Source organism: Nicotiana tabacum, chromosome 22 (genome assembly GCF_000715075.1).
Source record: "Nicotiana tabacum cultivar K326 chromosome 22, ASM71507v2, whole genome shotgun sequence".
In the NCBI taxonomy this organism is placed as follows: domain Eukaryota; kingdom Viridiplantae; phylum Streptophyta; class Magnoliopsida; order Solanales; family Solanaceae; genus Nicotiana; species Nicotiana tabacum.
The window spans coordinates 861,034-882,238 of NC_134101.1; the positions used below are offsets into that span (position 1 = coordinate 861,034).

The following is a 21,205-nucleotide window of genomic DNA, read 5'->3' on the forward strand; positions in this document are numbered from 1 at the left end:
TTGGGGTTGAAATTTGGGAAATATTGGGAGAAGTTCTTCAACTAAGATTTAGAGTTTTGAAAGGGGATTCGTGGTCAGATTTGAGTAATTTTTATATGGTTGGACTCGTGAGTGAATGCGTTTTCATATTTTGTGACTTTTACCCGATTCTGAGAGCGTGGAGGTCTTTTTGGGGCGGTTTCTTAATTTCTCGCTTTGGATTAGATTTCATTGACTAGATTAGTTTCTTATAGCTATATTTATGGTATGTAATTGATGTTGGCTAGATTTGGGCCATTCGGAGCTGGATATTCGTGGGAAGAGCATTGCTACCGACTGATTTAGCTTGGTTCGAGTTAAGTGCCTTGCCTAACCTTGTGTGGGGGAAATCCTCTTAAGATGTTTTACTGATATTACTATGTGAGCGCCGTGTACGCGATGTGATGAGTGCGTACACGAGCTATTTGTTGAAAACCCTGATTTTTACTGAGAAATTCCATGTTTCCACCTTAATTGAATATACTAGCATGCGTAGTTACCCTGTTAGTTTAGAATAACATGTCTACGTACCTTATTTGCTTAATTGAACTCTTTGCAGTATGCCTATTGAATTCCTGCTCTTTTCCCGACTTGTACTTAGTCTAGATTGTAGATTCTCTTGTTGTACTTGTCGTTTGTAATTGATTGCGCTGTGTATTTACTTTGGGACTACGGAAACGGTATCCCAGGAGATCCTCCTGCATATTTACTTTTTGGACTATGGGATGGTATCTCGGGAGATCCTCCTGCATATTTACTTTTCGGACTACAAGACGGTATCCTGGGAGATCCCCCTGCACATTTACTTTGAGACTACGAGGCGGTGCCTTGAAAGTTCTTCCTGCATATTTACTTTTGGGACTACGAGATGGTATCTCGGGAGATCCCCTATCGCTTAATTTCGTGCACTGTTATGTTATTAACCTATGCTTTCCTTTGTTGAACTTTAGCTTCTTATTATACTGCTTATTCTCCAATTTTTATTATTATATACCAGTGGGCCTGACCTGACCTCGTCACTTTTCGACCGAGGTTAGGCTCCGCACTTACTGGGTACCACTGTGGTGTACTTACGCCCTTTCCTGCACATGTTTTTTGTGTGCAGATCTAGGTTCCTTTTACCAGCCTCGCCCTTAGTTGCAGTCGTTATTGTTTCGGAGAACTTCAAGGTACATCTGCTCGCGCCCGCGGATCCTCGGAGTCCCCCTCTATCCCCCTATGTTAATTTTTCCTTCTTTCTATACAAATGATGTACAGAACGGTTAAGACTTCTTAGTAGCTTGTGACTTATGGTATTCCGGGTTTTGGGCAAAATTATTTTGTACATTTTTAGAGGTGTTAATTTTATATGCCGAGTGGCATTCAATTGCTTATTAAATATTTGTTACTGTTAGTAGTTAATGTTCATGCTTTAGTTTCACTTTTGCGAAAGTTTTAGGCTTACCTAGTCGTAGAGACTAGGTGCCATCACGACGGTTCACGGGGGAAGAATTTGGGTCGTGACAAGTTGGTATCAGAGCTATAGGTTCATAGGTGTCGTGAGTTACAAGCCGGTTATTAGAGTCTCTCGGATTGGTACGGAGACATTTGTACTTATCTTCGGGAGGCTATGGAACTGTTAGGAACAAACATACTTCTTTGATTCCTTGTCGTGCGAGTTATTGGCATCAAATTCTAAAAATTCTCTATTCTATTCTTTCTCGCAAACAGTGAGGACCCGTACTGGAGGATCTGATGACCAGGCCGGGGTAGATTACGGCCACGCGGTGCAGCCAGAGCACACGCGCGAGTTGCGACAAAGGAGCCCCCAGCAGTTCCAGCTGGAGGGGAAGCACCAGAGATTCCTATTGATGCACTAGCCCTCCAAGAGACTCTAGCTAGTTCATGAGCATGTTCAATACCTTAACTTAGGCTGGATTGATTCCGTTAGCTTCCGCCGCATCTCAGGCCGGGGGAGGGGCACAAATGCCCATAGCCCGTACTCCTGAGCAGAGGGTTCTGGTTGATCAGGCCCCAGAGTTCATTCATATGCCGTTGGTAGCTCCGGTTCAGCACGAGACTAGGACAGCCAATTCTGAGGCAGAGCAGCTCAGACTTGAGAGGTACAAGAAGTACCACCCATCCTTCAGCAGATTGGATACAAATGATGCTCAGGGTTTTCTGGAGGAGTGTCATCATATTCTCCGTACTATGGGCGTAGTGGAGATGAGTGGGGTTTCTTTTACCACTTTCTAGCTTAGAGGAGCAGCCTATCTGTGGTGGCATGCTTATGAGTCGAGTAGTCCGGATGAGGCAGCCTCACTTACATGCACTCAGTTCTCGGACATATTTTTGAGAGAATATGTCCCTCAGAGCCTCAGGGACGCATGGCGCATGGAGTTTGAGCAACTATGCCAGGGTGCTATGACTGTGTCAGAGTATGCAGTTCGCTTCAGCGATTTGGCCCGACATGCACCGGCCTTGGTTGCCATAGTTTGAGGGAGGGTTTGACAGTTTATTGAGGGACTCCACCCTAGTATCCGGATTAGTATGGCCAGGGAGTTAGAGATGGATATCCCTTATCAGCAGGTTGTGATTATTGCTAGGAGATTGGAGGGCATGCTTGCCCGAGACCGAGAGGAGAGAGAGGCCAAGAGGTCTCGAGAGAGATAAGTTATTATTCTGGAGCTCGTTCCCCAGCAGCTCGCCATGGTAGGGGTTATGTGATTCGCCCCATTCATTCAGCTCTTCCAGCCGCCGGTAGTGTTCCAGCCCCTTCTATGCCCCAGGAGCCTTATTATGCACCGCCAGTATCTAGTGTGCCTCATGCTTAGGGTGCTTTTAGCGGCCAGTCCAGCAGACCTGGCCCGAGTCAGTCGCAGCAGCCACGCCCTTCGAGGGGTTATGTTGAGTATGGAGACATCCGCCATATGGTGAAGGATTGCCCCGGACTTAGGAGGGTTGCACCTCTATAGACTTCTCAACCACCATGTGCTCCACCGAGTCCCCACGCCATGATTCCAGCACCAGCTACCGCCCCACCTGCTCAGCAAGCTCGAGGTGGAAGTCGGTGAGGTCGATGTCGCCCTAAAGGGGGAGGCCAGGCCGGGTATTATGCTCTTCCGGCCTGTACAGAGATAGTTGCTTCCGACTCTATCATTACAGTCATTGTTCATGTCTATCATAGAGATGCGTCAGTATTATTTGACCCAAGCTCTACGTATTCCTATATGTCCTCTTATTTTGCCCCACATTTGGGCGTATCTTGGGATTCTTTGAGTTCCCATGTTTATGTGTCTACTCCTGTTGGACATTCTCTTATTGTGGACAGAGTGTATCGGTCATGTTTGATTTCTCTTAGTGGTTTTGAGACCAGAGCCGACTTATTATTGCTCAGCATGGTAGATTTTGATGTTATCTTGGGCATGGACTGATTGTCTCCCCATTATGCTATTCTTGATTGTCATGCCAAAAATGTGACGCTGGCTATACTAGGTGTACCACGAGTAGAGTGGAGAGGTACCTTAGAGTATACTCCCAGCAGAGTTATTTCATTTCTTAAAGCTCAACGAATGGTTGAGAAGGGGTGTGATGCGTATCTAGCTTATGTGAGAGATGTCAGTATTGATACCCCTATAGTTGAGTCTGTTCTAGTAGTGAGGTACAACCCAGATGTGTTCCCAGTTGATCTTCCGGGCATGCCGCCCGACAGAGATGTTGATTTCAGCATTGATTTGTTGCCGGGCACCCAGCTCATCTCTATTCCTCTATAGCATATGGCTCCTCCTTAGTTGAGAGAGTTGAAGGAACAGTTGCAGGAGTTTCTTGATAAGGGCTTTATTCAGCCCAGTGTGTCACATTGGGGTGCTCCTGTCTTGTTTGTGAAGAAAAAGGATGGTTCTATGCGTATGTGTATTAATTATCGCCAGTTGAACAAAGTCACAGTGAAGAACCGGTATCCCTTGCCTCGTATTGATGACCTATTTGATCAGCTACAGGGTGCCAAAGTATTTTCCAAGATTAACTTGCATTCAGGTTACCATCAGTTTAAGATTCGGGAGCCAGATATCCCGAAGACTGCTTTCAGGACTCGGTATGGCCATTACGAGTTCCTTGTGATGTCATTTGGGCTGACCAATGCCCCAGCAGCCTTTATGCACTTAATGCACAGTGTGTTCCAGCCCTATATTGATTCTTTCGTCATCGTATTCATTGATGACATTCTAGTGTATTCCCGAACTCGGGAGGATCATGAGCAGCACCTGAGGACAGTGCTTCAAACTTTGAGAGAAAAGAAGTTGTATGCAAAGTTCTCAAAAGGTGAGTTCTGGTTAGACTCCGTGACATTTTTGGGTCATATTGTGTCGAGTGAGGGGATCAAGGTAGATCCGAAGAAGGTGGAAGCAGTGCAGAGTTGGCCCAGACCGTCCTCAGCTACAGAGATTTGGAGCTTCCTTGGTTTAACGGGGTATTACCGTCGGTTTATTGATGGATTTTCATCTATTGCAGTGCCTATGACCAGGCTGACCCAAAAGAATGCTCCATTCAGGTGGATAGAGGATTGTGAAGAGAGCTTTCAGAAGCTTAAGACAACTTTAACTACAACCCTAGTAATGGTATTGCCTTCAGGTTCGGGGTCTTATACAGTTTATTGTGATGCGTCGCGAGTTGGCCTCGGCATGGTGTTGATGCAGGACCATAGGGTGATTGCCTATGCCTCCAGACAGCTGAAGGTGCATGAAAAGAACTATATTTTCCATGACCTTGAGCTAGCAGCTATTGTTCATGCTTTGAAGATTTGGAGGCACTATTTGTACGGCGTTCCTTGTGAGATCTACACTGATCACCAGAGTTTACAGCATCTGTTCAAGCAGAAGGATCTTAATTTGCGTAAGAGGAGGTGGTTAGAGCTGCTTAAGGATTATGACATCACCATTTTGTACCACCCGGGGAAGGCCAATGTGGTGGCCGATGCTTTGAGTCGCCGGGCAGAGAGTTTGGGGAGTTTAGCTTATCTACCAGCAGCAGAGAGGCCCATGGCGTTGGATGTTCAGGCCTTAGCCAACTAGTTTGTGAGATTCTATATTTCTGAGTCGAGTCGAGTATTGGCTTGTGTGGTCTCTCGGTCTTCTCTGTATAATCGTATCAGGGAGCGTAAGTATGATGACCCCCATCTGCTTGTCCTTAACCATGTCCTTAAGTATACGGTTCAGCACGGTGATGCTAAGAAGGTCACTATTGGGGATGATGGCACATTGAGGATGCAGGGCAGGCTATGTGTGCCTAATGTAGATGGTTTGTGTGAGTTGATTCTTCATGAGGCTCATAGCTTGCGGTACTCCATTCATCTGGGTGCCGCGAAGATGTATCAGGACTTGAGGCAACATTTCTAGTGTAGGAGAATGAAGAAGGACATAGTGGAGTATGTAGCTCGGTGCCTAAATTGCCAGCAGGTGAAGTATGAGCATCAGCGACCGGGTGGGTTGCTTCAGAAGTTAGAGATTCTGGAGTGGAAAGGGGAGCAGATCACTATGGATTTCATTGTTGGGCTCCCACGGACTCAGCGGAGGTTTGATGCGGTTTGGGTGATTGTGGATAGGCTGACCAAGTAAGCTCATTTCATTCCTGTGATGACTACCTATCCTTCCGAGCAGCTGGCTCGAGTTTTTATTCGAAAGATTGTCAGACTTCATGGCGTGACGGTATCTATCATCTCTAACCGGGGCACGCAGTTTACATCGCGATTCTGGAGAGCCGTACAATATGAGTTGGGTACTCGAGTGGAGTTGAGCACAGCTTTTCACCCTCAGACGGACGGGCAGTCCGAGCGCACTATTCAGATTCTTGGGGATATGCTCCGTGTGTGTGTGATGGAGTTTGGAGGTTCTTGGGATCAGTTCTTTCCACTTGTGGAGTTTGCCTACAACAACAATTATCAGTCAAGCATTCAGATAGCACCGTATGAGGCTCTGTATGGTAGGCGGTGTTGGTCCCCACTGGTTTGGTTCGAGCCGGGCGAGGCTAGATTATTGGGTACGGACTTGGTTTAGGATGCCTTGGAGAAGGTGAAGGTGATTGAGGACATACTTCACACACCCCAGTCCAGACAGAAGAGCCATGTGGACCGGAAGGTTCGCGATATTGCATTCATGGTTGGAGAGCGGGTCCTGCTTTGAGTTTCACCTATGAAGGGTGTTATGAGGTTCGGAAAGAAGGGCAAGCAGAGCCCAAGGTACATTGGTCCTTTTGAGGTGTTGAGGCGTGTTGGGGAGGTTGCTTATGAGATTTCCTTGCCTCCCAGCCTTGCAGGGGTTCATCCGGTATTCCACGTTTCTATGCTCTGAAAGTATCACGGCGATCCGTCTCATATGTTGGATTTCAGCTCAGTCCAATTGCATAAGGATCTATCCTACGATGAGGAGCCAGTGGCTATTTTGGACAGGCAGGTTCGGAAGCTGAGGTCAAAGAACATTGCATCAGTAAATGTTCAGTGGCGCTAGCCGATCGAGGAGGTGACTTGGGAGACCGAGCAGGATATGCACAACTGTTATCCTCACCTTTTCACAGCTTCAGGTATATCTCTATACTCATTCGAGGATGAACAATTATTTTAAGAGGGGGAGGATGTGACGACCCTGCCGGTCGTCTTGAGAGTTATAGCCCCGATCCCCTATTAACTATTTTCCCCATATCCTTTTCTGCTATTGTGCCTTGCTGGGAGGTTTCATTTTGGTTTTTGGAGTGTTTTGGGACACTTAGTCCGAAAATGGAGGCTTAAGTCTTAGGATTTGGACTATAGTCGGAACTGTGTGAAGACGACTCCGGAATGGAGTTCCGTCGGTTCCGTTAGCTCCGTTAGGTGATTTTGGACTTAGGGGCATGTCCGGATTGTGTTTTGGAGGTCTGTAGCTTATTTAGGCTTGAATTGGCGAAAGTCGATTTTTTGGAGTTTTGGACCGGTAGTGTAAATTTTGATATCGGGGTCAGAATTTGATTTCGGAAGTTGGAGTAGGTCTGTAATGTTCAATCGGACGTGGTTTGGTTGGTTTCGGCGTCGGTTATCAAATTTTGAAGTTTCAAGTTCTTTAAGTTTAAATTGGAGGGCGATTCATGATTTTAGCGTTGTTTGATGTGGTTTGAGGGCTCGACTAAGTTCGTATGGTGTTTTATGATTGGTTGGTATATTTGGTTGAGGTCCCGAGGGCTTCGGGTTGATTTCGGATGATTAACGGATCATTTTGGACTTGGGGAAGATAGCAGATTTTCTGGTGTTTTGTTGCAGACTTTTTCTTCATTGCATTCACGAGAGAGGTCTCGCGATCGCGTAAGCCATCTGAGAGGCCAGCTGAATTTGTTCTTGGCATTCGTGAATATGGGGACGCGATCACGTAGGTTGGTCAGGTTTTGCATCGCGAACGCGTGGGCTAGGCCGTGTTCGCAAAGAGGAAGTAAAGCAGTAGTGGAATTCAAGTGTTGTTCTTCGCGAACGCGTGGGGTTATTCGCGATCGCGTAAGTATGAGGGCCAGTGAATCGTGTTCGCGTAGGGTTAAATTCTGGGGCAGCGAAGTTGTGCTTCACGATCGTGAGGCTATTTCCGCGATCGCGATTAAGGAATCACTAGGCAGTATTAAACATTTCAAAAATGAGGCTTTGGCCATTTTTATCAAAACTTGAGTTTGGGAGCTCGGATTTGGAAGTGATTTTGGGGGATTTTCAGAGACATCGATTGGGTAATGATTCTACACTCTATTTTGGTTATATCCCACTAATCTATCATTAATTTCATCTTTAATTTCGAATTTTGGGGATGAAATTTGGGAAAATTTGGGAGAAGTTCTTCAACTAAGATTTCGAGTTTTGAAAGGGGATTCGTGGTTGGATTTGAGTAATTTTTATATGGTTGGACTCGTGGTTGTAACTTTTACCTGATTCCGAGACGTGGGCCCGGGGAGTTTATTTGGGGCGATTTCCTAATTTCTCGCTGTAGCTTAGATTTCAATGACTAGATTAGTTTCTTATAGCTATATTTATGGTATGTAATTGATTTTGGCTAGATTTGGGCCATTCGGAGCTGGATATTCATGGGAAGTGCATTGCTACCGACTGATTTAGCTTGGTTCGAGGTAAGTGGCTTTCCTAACCTTGTGTGGGGGAAATCCCCTTAGGATTTGGTACTGATTTTACTATGTGAGCACCGTGTACACGAGGTGACGAGTGCGTACACCGGCTATTTGTTGAAAAACCTGATTTTTACTGAGAAATTCCCTGTTTCCACCTTAATTGAATATACTAGCATGCGTAGTTACCCTGTTAGCTTAGAATAACATGTCTACGTCCCTTATTTGCTTAATTGAAGTCTTTGCAGCTTGCTTATTGAATTACTGCTTCTTTCCCGACTTGTACTTAGTCTAGACTGTAGATTCTCTTGATGTACTTCTCGTTTGTAATTGATTGCGCTGTGTATTTACTTTGGGACTACGGGACGGTATCCCGGGAGATCCTCCCGCATATTTACTTTTGGGACTACGAGACAGTATCCCGGGAGATCCCCTGTATATTTACTTTTGGGACTACGGGACGGTATCCCGGGAGATCCCCTACACATTTACTTTGAGACTATGAGGCGGTACCTCGGGAGTTCTCCCTGGATATTTACTTTTGGGACTACGAGACGGTATCTCGAGAGATCCCCTGTCGCTTAATTCCTTGCATTGTTATGTTATTTCACTGTGCTTTCCTTTGTTGAACTTTAGCCTCTTATTATACTACTTATTCTCATGTTTTTATTATTATATACCAGTGGGCCTGAACTGACCTTATCACTAATCGACCGAGGTTAGGCTTGCCACTTACTGGGTACCGTTGTAGTGTACTCACGCCCTTTCCTGCACATGTTTTTCACGTGCAGATCCAGGTTCCTTTTACCAGCTTCTTCCTTAGTTGCAGTCGTTTCTGTTTCGGAGAACTTCAAGGTACATCTGCCCGCGCCCGCAGATCCTCGGAGTCCCCCTCTATCCCCCTATGTTCATTTTTCCTTCTTTCTGTGGAAGTGATGTATAGAACGGTTAAAACTTTTTAGTAGCTTGTGACTTACTATATTCCGGGTTTTGGGGGAAATTGTTTTGTACATTTTCAGAGGTGTTAATTGTATATGCCGAGTGGCATTCAATTGCTTATTAGATATTCGTTACTGTTAGTAGTTAATGTTCATGCTTTAGTTTCACTTTCGCAAAAGTGTTAGGCTTACCTAGTCGTAGAGACTAGGTGTCGTCACGACGGTTCACATAGGGAGAAATTGGGTCGTGATAATTCTATTTTTATACTAGATCATAATGTAAATTCCATTTTGGGTATCACAAGCCCGAAATTGATAATAGGATCTATGTATTTGTCAAATTTTATCTCTTTCATCATGTGAGACCTACTGACTTTCGTTTTTTGTTTTTTTTGGAGTTATATATATAAAAAACTAGCCCTAAAAAAACATGTTGTCTCCTCTCTCTTAGGCTTTAAGCGAGTGCTTATGGGGGACTAGCGCAGCCATGGCTGCCACGATCTCTCCCAAACCTTTGGCTGTGGGAGAGCCATGTTTAAACACTAAAGAAAACCCCCCTAATAAATCTACATATGCTGGATGTCTCAACCAAGCCAATCCAGATGGTATTTTGAATCAAACTCAACTAAAATCAATCGATTATGTTCATGGAGAACCAACGATTTGCTTTGCCATAGACGAGGGGCAACAGTTTGCGAGAGAAGAAGGATTGCATCAGGCAATTGTGGTAAAATTATCTGCTAGCGCACTAGCCTTGCAGCAACTTCGATCTCTTCTGCCTAAACTTCTTGGAGTTAAGGGTCATGTTTTAACTGGATGGTTAGCTCCAAGGCAATTGTTGATCAGGTTTGATCAATTTGAGGATTTTGTGATGTCGTTATCGCACGCAGTAAACTATTATATGCAGAACGAAGATGAACGTCAATATAGGGTGTTCCCATGGTCTATTGGATTCAATCCAAAGGAAGAAACAACCAAGGTTGTGGTGTGGATATCTTTACCAAACTTTGCGCTAGATGTTTTTGCGATGAAAGCTCTATTATCTATAGCTTCAGCAGTAGGCACTCTAATTGCTATTGATAAAGCTACCCAAACTCATTCAAGACCTAACACTGCTAGGGTTAAGGTAATTCTTGACCTCTTAGATAACCTGCCACAGAGAATAAGATTGCGGCATGTCGAAAATAAAACTGGAAAAGTGTCCGAGTTCTTCCAGCAAATCATATATTATAATTTACCAGCGTACTGTAATGTTGGTGTCATTTGCTGTTGAAGATGGTTCAAAAAGAAAACCAGTTGGATGATCGTGATGTTGAAACTGCTGGAGAAAACTTTCAAGGAGATTTGAGACAAATTTTGGATGCCAAAAGATTAAGGAATGCTGCCGAAGGAAAAGGTTTGGAGTCAACAAATAATAGTGGTGAAAATTCACATGCTTCTCATCAAGGATCAGATAATAAGATGGTGCAACATACAGCTGTTGTTAATGGGATTACTACAGTTCTAGTAAAAGCAGTTCAAAGCAGGGTTGATGAGGAGTTGCAAATCAATGTGCAGGCTATTAAAGACCCCAAGGCTAATCGTGTGTCAAATGGGAATCCTATGGTGGAAATTGCAGGAAAGGTTGATAAAGATCAAGTTGTTGTGAATGCCACAGCTGATCAAGTTGATGCTACATATACAAAGGGAGTTGATCAAGGATCAGATACTATTAAGTCGCATCATATATCAGCTGTTGATAGTGTTGTAATAGTTCCAGTTGCAGTAACTCTTAATAGGTTGCTAAAGATCTGAAGGTTGCTACAGGTGTTGTGTTTGATCGAGGTTCTGCTGGTCTTTGTAAGGGTACAGGTGCTGGGCAAAACTTTGCTGAAGCTGGGCATCAAACATCTAAAGGACAGGGACTGCAAAAGTTAACAGAAGGGAAGGAGATAGGAGCTGGGCAGCTTAAAGGTTCAGGCAATGAACCTGGGCAGCTTCAGCAGATAGTGGACAACACTGCAATAATTGGAGCTGACCAAGTAAACACTACTAAGAATAGCGGAGTGGTAGCAGTGTTAGGACATCTTGAAAAAACAGAAAGGTAACCAAAAATTACAGGTTTAACTTGGAGGTTAAAAATCCATTGAATGAATCTGGTAATAGACCTAGTGCTGCCATTGTCAAAGCTACTAGTTCACAGTGTGTTCTCACTGAAAAACAAACAACTGTTGCATTACATAAACTAGTAGATAAATCAACAATTGTAGCAGTTACTGCTGGGAAAAATCATTTTGATATTATGGAGTTAGAGTATGTAGCAGGCTACACCTAGAGTTTTGACAACCACAACTTTCATCTGGAATGCAGCAGGCTACACCTAGAGTTTTGACACCAACTGGTGCATTGAATATAAATGTGGATCGAGCCACTCCAAGGGCAGTACATTCAATGGCGAAAGGTGTTGGGACGGTCCGTGCCATTCAAGGAAAATCTGGGAACAAAATCTAAATGTGAAACAAATAATAAAGATGGGGAATATTGTGTACAACCATCATTGAGCAACAAGAAAAATCCAGTTCACAAAGCCCAGATCAGTGTAGCAAGGAATGTTACTATCTCTAACTCGTTCGATGCTTTGATGAATGAACAAGTTCTGGAGAACACTAGGAAGAAAAGGCAGTAGGTTGATCGTGAGGCAATCACAAACTATAGGCAATCTCCAACAAGTGGAAAACAGTAGCAGCACGCAAGTAACACAGATTTAGTCCCAGTGTCCAGTAGTAATAAGGGAGATCAAATCAGCAACAGTGCAAAACAACAGTTTGAATATGAGACAGCTTCAGAAAACATTCATTCAAACCTTCCACGCAGTGCTAAACAGAACCAGATCTCAAAAAATACAGCAGCCCCAACTAATGTCTCAACTGACATTGTTCTTGTTAACGATCCAAACGCAGTGGCAGCTACAGTAACATGCTGGAACATTGTGGGGGAAGATATCTACATGCTGCTTCAAGAGTTCCATGGAGGGGCACCACTCCAAAAGTCCATAACAAACACTAATCTTGTTCTACTGCCTAAGAAACCTCAAGTTAAAACATTCTCAGACTTATGACCAACAAGTCTAAGCAATTTCATCAACAAGGTAATATCAAAGGTATTACATGACAGAATGGAGAAGATACTTCCCTTGTTGATTTCGCCCACCAATTTGGCTTTGTTAAAGGAAGGATTATTTTTGAAAATGTTTTGCTTACCCAAGAGATAATAACCGAAATAATGTTGAGAGGGAAACCGTCCAATGTTGTAATCAAGCTTGATATGGCAAAGGCTTACGACAGGGTTTCTTGGAAAAATCTTCTACATGTTTTGAGGAAGATGGGGTTTGCTGAGCATTTCATCAACATGATAGGGAACCTACTAGTCAACAACTGGTACTCATATCTTATCAATGGCCAAGCAACAGGGTTCTTCATGTCCAGCAGAGGGGTGAAACAAGGTGACCCCCTTTCTCTGGCATTGTTCATTCTAACTGCGGAAGTTCTATCTAGATCTCTGAACAATCTGTTCTAAGACAAGAAATTCAAAGGATCTGGAATGCCCAAATGGACAGATCCATTAAACCATTTGGCTTATGCAGATCACACTATAATATTTTCATCTGCTGATCCTTACTCTCTGAAGAAAGTAGTTGACGTGTTCACAAACTATGAACAGATTTCTGGACCGCAGATCAATAAATCAAAGACCTATTACTACATGCATACAAAGGAGTCTAGAAATTTTCATGAATTAGTTAGTTCAATCACTGGCTTCCAAAAAGGAGCATTCTCGTTCACTTACCTAGGTTGTCCAATATTTTACACATGGAGAAGGAAGGATTACTACAATCATCTCACCAAGAAGGTGAAGGCAAAACTACACTCCTACAAGGGGAAACTATTGTCTTTCTGAGGCAAAGCAACACTTATTACCAGCGTGCTTCAGAGTTTACCTAGACACATTCTTTTAGTGTTGGACCCTCCAGACAATGTTATTAAACACTTACACAAGATTTTTGCGAGATTCTTTTGGAGTTCCAACGACGAAGGCAGAAGCAGGCATTGGATAAAATGGCTAAACTTGTGTCTCCCTACTGAAGAAGGAGGATTGGGGTTCCGATCACTATTTGATATATCAAAATCACTGTTTGCAAAGTTGTGATGGAAATCCAGAACATCGAAGTCATTGTGGTCAATTTTCATGTGGAATAAATAGTACAAGAAGGAAATTCCTACTGTCGTGCAATAAAGGGAGGGATCACATGATTGGCGAAAAGTGTTACAAGCAAGAGATAAGGTCGAACATGAAATCATGTGGCAATTACATAGGGGTTAAACAAATGTTTGGCAAGAAAATTGGACTGGAATTGGAGCTCTATATCATCAGGTACCACCACAGTTCGACATCAATGAAGAGTTACAAGAGGTGTCAGACTTAAGAACAGAAAATGGTTGGGATAATCAGCTGCCACAAGAGGTGTCAGACTTAAGAACAGAAAATGGTTGGGATAATCAGTTGCTGGATCAAACATTCCCAGCAGATATAGCCGACTACATCAGGTAAGAGGTACCCTTTGAAAATATAGATGACTACTGGGACACCTATATGGATGCCAACACCATCGGGTAAATTTATAGTTGGGAGTGCATGGCACATCTTGAGGCATAGAGAAACAGCAAATCTGGAGCATAATTCAATATGGACAAAAGGATTACCCTTCAAAATTTCTCTTTTCCTATTGAGATTATGGAGAGGCAAGGTGCCAACTGATGACTTATGGAGGAGAAGTGGAGATCAAATTGTTTCAAAATGTTGGTGTTGCTTTCCACCACAGGAAGAAACATTACAATATATTTTCCTTACAAGCACAACTGCCTCACAAGTGTGGAAGTACTTTTTACAGACTGATGGAATCGTGGACAACATGTTATATATCCACCGGGTCATTAGAGCTTGGTGGAATTCGTCTTGCTATTCAAAACGTAAGCCACTCTTCCAGACTGCACCAGCAATTATATCTTGGGAAATTTAGAAGAGTAGGAACGCTATGAAGCATGGAGGCAGAACAGTTTCGATCAAAAGGGTGGTACATAAGGTTAAAAATACACTTCATAATCTTGCTAAACTAAGGTTTTATTGGCTACCAAGTATACCTCTTCTCTGGCCGGATATGATTAGGTTTTTTGAAGCTTATAAACCGATTGTTATCACCAAAAGAGTTACCTGGCAGCTTCCTAATGAGAGATGGTTCAAGTGCTACACTGATGGAGCTTCTAGAGGGAACCCAGGACCAAGCTCATATGGTTTTTGTGTGAGGAATTATGTTGGAGATGTGGTCTTTACAAAGGCAGAACAGATAGGGAATATAACTAACATGGTCGCGGAGGTGAGGGCAATAATGCAAGGACTTTCTTATTGTATTTAAATGGATCTTCATCCTCTAATCATTGAGACTGACTCAATGGTTATGAAGAAAACCATTGAAAGAGAATGGGAGGTGCCCTGGTGCATCAGCAAAGAAGTGAAGAAGATTAATCAAATGAAGGGGCAATTCAATATGCTTTTCCAACATGTCCTTAAGGAGGGAAACACCATGGCTGATTTTCTAGCTAACATTGTTTTCTCTTTTGCAGGTACATTAGAATTCCAATTTTTCAATGAATTGCCTAAGACAGGAAAGACACTGATAAATCAAGACAAGAGTCAAATACCTAATCTAAGGATTAGGGTCGCAAGAAACAGAAATACTGACCATGTCTGACTTTTTTATAATGATGCCTACCATGACTACCCACAGATTCACCTTCAGCTATCAAAGCACTGACTTGCTACACATACACACACACACAAGCAGTGTGCATGGAGCTGCTGGATGACTGGCTTTCGAAGGAGTTTTGCCAATTATTCAATTGGACTGCTGCTGCTCAACTACTTGATGATGATGGTTGAATCAACAGGTTACATTTAGGATACAACTTGCAATGTGCTACATCAGCAACATCGGCAAAAACATATAAGTTTACCTTTGGGATAGAACTTGCAGTGTGCTACATCAGCAGCACAACTGCTGACAGGAAAATCAAGAGGCACTGTGTACGCATGTCACACTCTACTGGTGTGATTATTGGAGTGTGCAATTCAAAGATGTAGTCTTCTAAGTGCATAATGTACCTTACTACTGGAAGAGTATGGCAGTATCTGGGCCTATCGAAAAAAAGTGAGGGCTTATCACATGTTTGTTTCAAGGATTATAGAAACTGGAACCTTATTGTTGTTACTACAGCAGCAACTAGAAATGTACTGTCACCAGGTTACACAGATAGGTTCAGAACTTTAATTCATCTGCATGGGGTGTATCCAATTGACATTTTGGTACAAGTGATGGTGTTTTCAGCAAAAACACATAAGTCCTCTTTTACACTGAAGCTGCAACTAACCATCACACAATACATCAACAGAAGATATTTCATCAGAAAGATCAAGCAGGACTCGAGCAGGATCTGTTTGAGAACCTGGAAGTCACAGCAATATGGAACAGTATTGTTGATGCACAACAATTTTGGCTTGGAAGTTACTGACTGGCTGTCTCTTGTTGTGTCAATTCCCAGTGGAATTAACATGTTACCATGCTCAGTCTGGGTGTTGGTCAACAAATTACAACATCAATACTTCAAAAGGGCAAATCTCAGTTACCTCTATTATTTGGAAGGGATTAACTCTGCACAAAACTGGAAGATATCAATACACTATCAATACTTCAAAAGGGCAAATCTCAGCTGGAACAGTTGGATGAATTGCTTTTGACAGAGTTTAACCAACTGTTCATTTGGAGTGTTGCAACTCAACTATTTGATTAAGATGGTTGATTCAATATGGTGCTACAATTACAGCAGCAGCACAACAACTGACATGATAATTATGCAGCTTTGTGAATGCACAACTCATTCTTGTGTTATGAAGATTGGACTGTCCAATTCAAAGATAAAGTTTTCTAGTTGCATAACATACCTTAATATTGGAAGATTAAGGCAGTGTCGGAGCTTCTCCAAATGGCTACAACCTTTAAGCTCACCACAGGTTTATGTCACTGTTTGTAGCAACTATAATCTTTCAGCTATTACTACAACAGTAACTGGAAAGGTACTATCCAGCAGTTCAATCAAGAATGCACCAGGGCTTTACTGGTTTATTACAGATGATTGTACACAAAATCATACCAATGGATCTTGGAAACTAAATTATATCATCCTTAAGTCCATCAACATGACAACCAAGTCATACAAGAACAACTGTACTACTGATCCAATATATCTTGGCACTACTGAGCCAATGTATCTTGTGGTTTGGAAGATACTACATGGTTGTGTGCAATCTAGTTACTTATCCGTGGTATTAACATGGTATCAAGCTTATTCGAGGGGTGGTTTGATGAAATACAACAATGACATACCAACAAGACTGAACCTACAGCATTACATAGTAGCAGAACTTTTCCTACTAACTTGTTTGCTAATTTTTGCAGGTGGCAGATATAGATTCAAATTATTACTGCTTCGACAAAACTTCCTCAGAAACATCAAACTGGAGTCGAGCAGGAGTTGTTGGAGTCCACAATCTACCCTTCATCACATCTACCAGAACACACAAGAACCTGGGGGAAGAATCTTTCCTACTAACCTTTTTGCTACATTTTGCAGGTTACAAATACAGGTTCAGTTTTTTAATGCAGATGCATGGTATGGATCCATTTTACATCTCACAACTATAATTGAGCATCTCAGAATACATCTACAGAGGACATTTCCACAGAAAAATCATGTTACACTCCAGCAGCAGGTTCCAGAATATATCATGGTTCTTCCTGTACCAGTTTCAATTGGAAACATAGCAATTGGGATTCAGCAGCACATATACATAAGTGTTCATTGATGCTACAGTTGCAACACTTCTTCTTCTACAACTGCATCAACAAACCATTATTTCAAAGAATGATCAATCTGCTCTACCAATCCACCACACATCATTGTTGTAGCTGCATTTGATGCAGTGCCACAATGCTCATTATGGGAGTTGAACAACACATTAATGCAACAACACTTCAGCAACACAGATGTCAGATACATCCCAAGCAGCTTGGCTTGGACAACAATCTGATGTACCTACAAAGACATTTATCACATGCCATGAGCTTTACTACAGTGTAATGTTTGTGTGGTGTTAGACTATTACTCAGTGGTATTAGCATGTTACCATGCTCATTTTGGGGGTGGTTTAACATCATACAAAACCACGGAGTCAAGAAGGCATCTCACAAGGTACATCATGACTTCAAAAGGCAGTGCTGTCTCTATCCTGATTTCATCTAAAATTCATGTTCAATGTATCAACAATGATGCTGGAATTTTCAGCCCCAAGTTCACAATGTCCAAAATACTTTTCTTTACAACTACTGGATTTAAACATACCTACTCCTTTAGATTGCAACAAATGGTGACTGGTGAGAACTTTGTAGGTGCTACAACAAATTGTTGGCAACTGGTGTGTACATTCATGGTCGTCGGCAACAATTGGATGTTTCAAATTACTAGCTTTCTATTTTCCATGTTTCATTACGCTACTGCTACATTGTATTCGGTAGCAATAGCCATTGGATTTCCTTGTCGTGTTGTTGTTTGTAGTTCAGTTGAACATTTTGTAAGTTTTACCCAATTTGGGATTTGTTATATATAATAGCTACTAGGTGAATAACCTAGTAGTATATTTGCTAAAAAAATAAAAAAGCCAAGAGTGACCCCAAAATACTCTCTTCTCTCTCATGCGATTAGGGTTGAATAGTAATGGGACATGCCTTTATGGCATCCGTTCCTATATCCGGTGGCCAAAAACCACCGGATTTGTCGTAAAACACCCACCTAGATGTAGCGCATACTACCCAATTATTTCCTTCACAAAATCACTCCCCATCTGCTGAAATTCTCCAAAAATTAGACGCGTCTACTGTAGCTCCTAAGCGACTGGGTTCAATCGACAATCACCAGGACAATTCTGGATCAGTTTATGCAATTCAAATCAATGGATATGGTATTCAAGCTCAAGATTCATGATTTAACCAACAAAATGCATCGCCAGTTGCTTCAATTGTGCAAGAGAAAGACGTGATTACTGTAGCATCAAAGCAACTGGGTTCATGCGATAATCTCCGAGCTATGTCTGGGTCACGTCTTGAAATACAAATCAACGGAGAGGGTACTGAAGCTCAAGAATCACTTCTCAATCAACAATCAACTGAATCCAACGTCGAAATTACTGAGTCAGATGCTCTACAACCTTCGACAAAGCCCCATTTGGTCGGATATGGTGTTCTAATGGTCCAAGTTACTAGCAATCAATGCCAAACAGTTACTGTTAAGGAGAATACTACAAACAATAAGACATCTACAAATTTTAGGGAGCCAATAGCAACAATTTTACAGAATACAACTTCTGCAGAATTGTGTAGTTCACCTGTTCGACGAAATGCTTCACCCAATTTAGCAGGGCCAATTGTTGGGCAATCAAATGATCAACCTTCCAAACATCCTAACGAACGCAGTCGTCAAGTTACATGGCAAAAATATACTCGAATAATTGATGCTCATGCTTTGCAATCTCCTCAGCGCATACACTCAGTTAAACTCACTGAAGCTGATGCACACAAGGTGCAACCACACATGGAAACATCCTTTGTTAATGAGGTAACTGTAGTAACAGAAACTACTATTGTAACTCTTACTCCATAGGTTACTGCCCATACATATCCTGTCCTCCAACCAGCTAGCACAAAACCACTAACCACATATACACCAGCTCCACACACATACCCAAAGATCTCAACCAATTTTGACAAACGAAGTCAACCTTTGACAGTTAAACAAACTGCAAGTACAAGCCAAAATGTCCCCCAGCAGATCATCTCAACAGATAATCCACCAAACTTCCAAGCACTTAACTTCACACATAACAACAAAGATACCAATGTCCAACCAAGAAAACCAGTGACTTACCCTGTTCCACCACCTCCCACTATCACTCAATCCCTTACAACCAAGCTACGAGCAAGGCATACTGAAGAGCTAACATCAATAGAGTTTACACCACCCAATATTACTACAAAACAGGGCCAACTAACTGTTATTTTCACCAGGCAAGACTACATGGTCACACTAGCTACTAGGTGCCAATACACCATCATTGGAAAATTTCTCAACACAATTCCTCGAATGGAAAACATCAGTAGAATCTTCATATCTCAAACTAAACTTAGGGGAGGAGTGAAAATAGTCCATTTCAATGCTCGGACAGTGTATATTGATCTAGACAACGAGTACGATCACACAACTATTTGGACAAAAAAATTCATATACATCCAAGGCCAAAGAATGGACCTGCAAGCTTGGACACCAAACTTCAATCCTAATGAGGACAACCCTACAGTACTTGTTTGGGTAGTTATCCCTGAACTCCCATGGAATTTCTACTACAGAGAGGTACTATCAGTTGTGTTATCACCAATTGGCAAGGTGTTGCACCTAGACCTTTCCTCTATGCAGAAAACTAGGGGGAGTGTTGCAAAAGTAAAGATGCAGGTGGACTTAACTCAGGATAGGCCACATCATGTTTGTCACGCCCCAAAATCAAGGAGCGCGACCGGCGCTCAATCGAGAGAACTCGGCCGAGCAAGCCTATTAGACTTCCTTCTACCCAAACTCATCCATTAATAAAAAGGAGATGTACTCCATTAATCAATCACTGAGAAGATTTTATTAACAACTTCCTTTTAATTCTCATTAGCAGCTTCATTCATAATTTCCAAAACATTACGAGTTTATAAAATTAATGAAAAATATAATTTCGAAGTACCAACATTTCTAGTTCAATTCCCAACATCAACCATAACCCACAACCTCTCTACGGAGCCTCTAAGTATAATAGAAGAGTAATATGGAAATGCCGGCAACAAGGCCCTGGCTATACCTCAAAACACAGTACATGAGAAACAAAAGATACTTTACCCCGAAATAAAGTGGGGCTCACCAAATCAGTTGAAAAGAGAGTACTGCTATCACTGATCAATGTCGCATGCTAAAGAACCACCTGCATCGATTAAACATGCAGCGCCCCCGGCAAAATGGACGTTAGTACGGTCGAATAGCACTAGTATGTATAGCTAAAAATACTCTTTCAAAATAGAATGCCCATATAAGAAAAGGCAACACATAGAAACAGCAAGTCACAATCAACAATATCCAAACGTCCAGTTAAAACATAATAATTTTCAAAATGCGAACTTCATATATAATTTTGGTTGGGAGATCATTAGCACCGATATACCACCATCTTTGTTAGCACGGAGTCCGATCACGCCCGATCGGCTAGGCCATCTCGCCACGAACAATGTGGTTTGAAATGTGATGCGAAAGAAAGTTGTTACAAAGAGTAGTACCACCATATGCGCAATATGGCGTCTGATCTCCACCCGATCAGCTAGGCCGCCTTCCCACATATGCCGTGTCGGTTGACTTTTCCAATCCTCAAAGGTTCCAGTTTCATCCCAATTAAGGGAAATAATATCACAATTTCCAAAGATTCCAATTTCATCTCAAATAAGAGGAATAATCCCAATTCACCCCTACACCGGCACATGTAGTTTCAGGTGTGGGCCTTATGACCCACCCTTCCTCGGTATTGCTAATGATGCTCCCAAAAACCCAAAAATAGTTTTGATTTGATTTTCAAATAGAAATATCATAAATACAATTGTACTCACCTCAACATCTTTCAAATTGTATGAATTCTCATTAGTATTTCCAGTCATTCACAACGACAATATTTCCTTGGCTCATTAGGCCATTCACAAGATTCTTTATTCCTGGCACGATGGCCGTATTTCATATTCCACACTTTCACCTCTTACAATTTCAAATATCACCATCAAGTATCGACATATAGGATATTTCAGAAATCATATACTTCAAATCCATTTGAAATGGAAACTTAAAACACAAATGGTTTCTTCCCAAAGAATGAGGCATACCAACCAATAATAGAAACACACATGAAAAATCATAAACAATCAATACACCATTTAC

The 21,205-nt window shown here is 42.2% G+C and overlaps 1 protein-coding gene across 1 annotated transcript in view; it reads left to right on the top strand.

Annotated features, from left to right (window-relative positions):
• Window positions 1-17,827, top strand: part of LOC142176325 (uncharacterized) — a 195,130-nt gene extending 177,303 nt beyond the window's left edge. The window contains exon 2 of the mRNA XM_075243477.1: window positions 15,073-17,827. Within this exon, the coding sequence (XP_075099578.1) occupies window positions 15,936-17,006 (1,071 nt within the window). The 5' untranslated portion in view covers window positions 15,073-15,935 and the 3' untranslated portion in view covers window positions 17,007-17,827. The remainder of the gene's footprint in view (window positions 1-15,072) is intronic.
• Window positions 17,828-21,205: the final 3,378 nt, after the last annotated feature.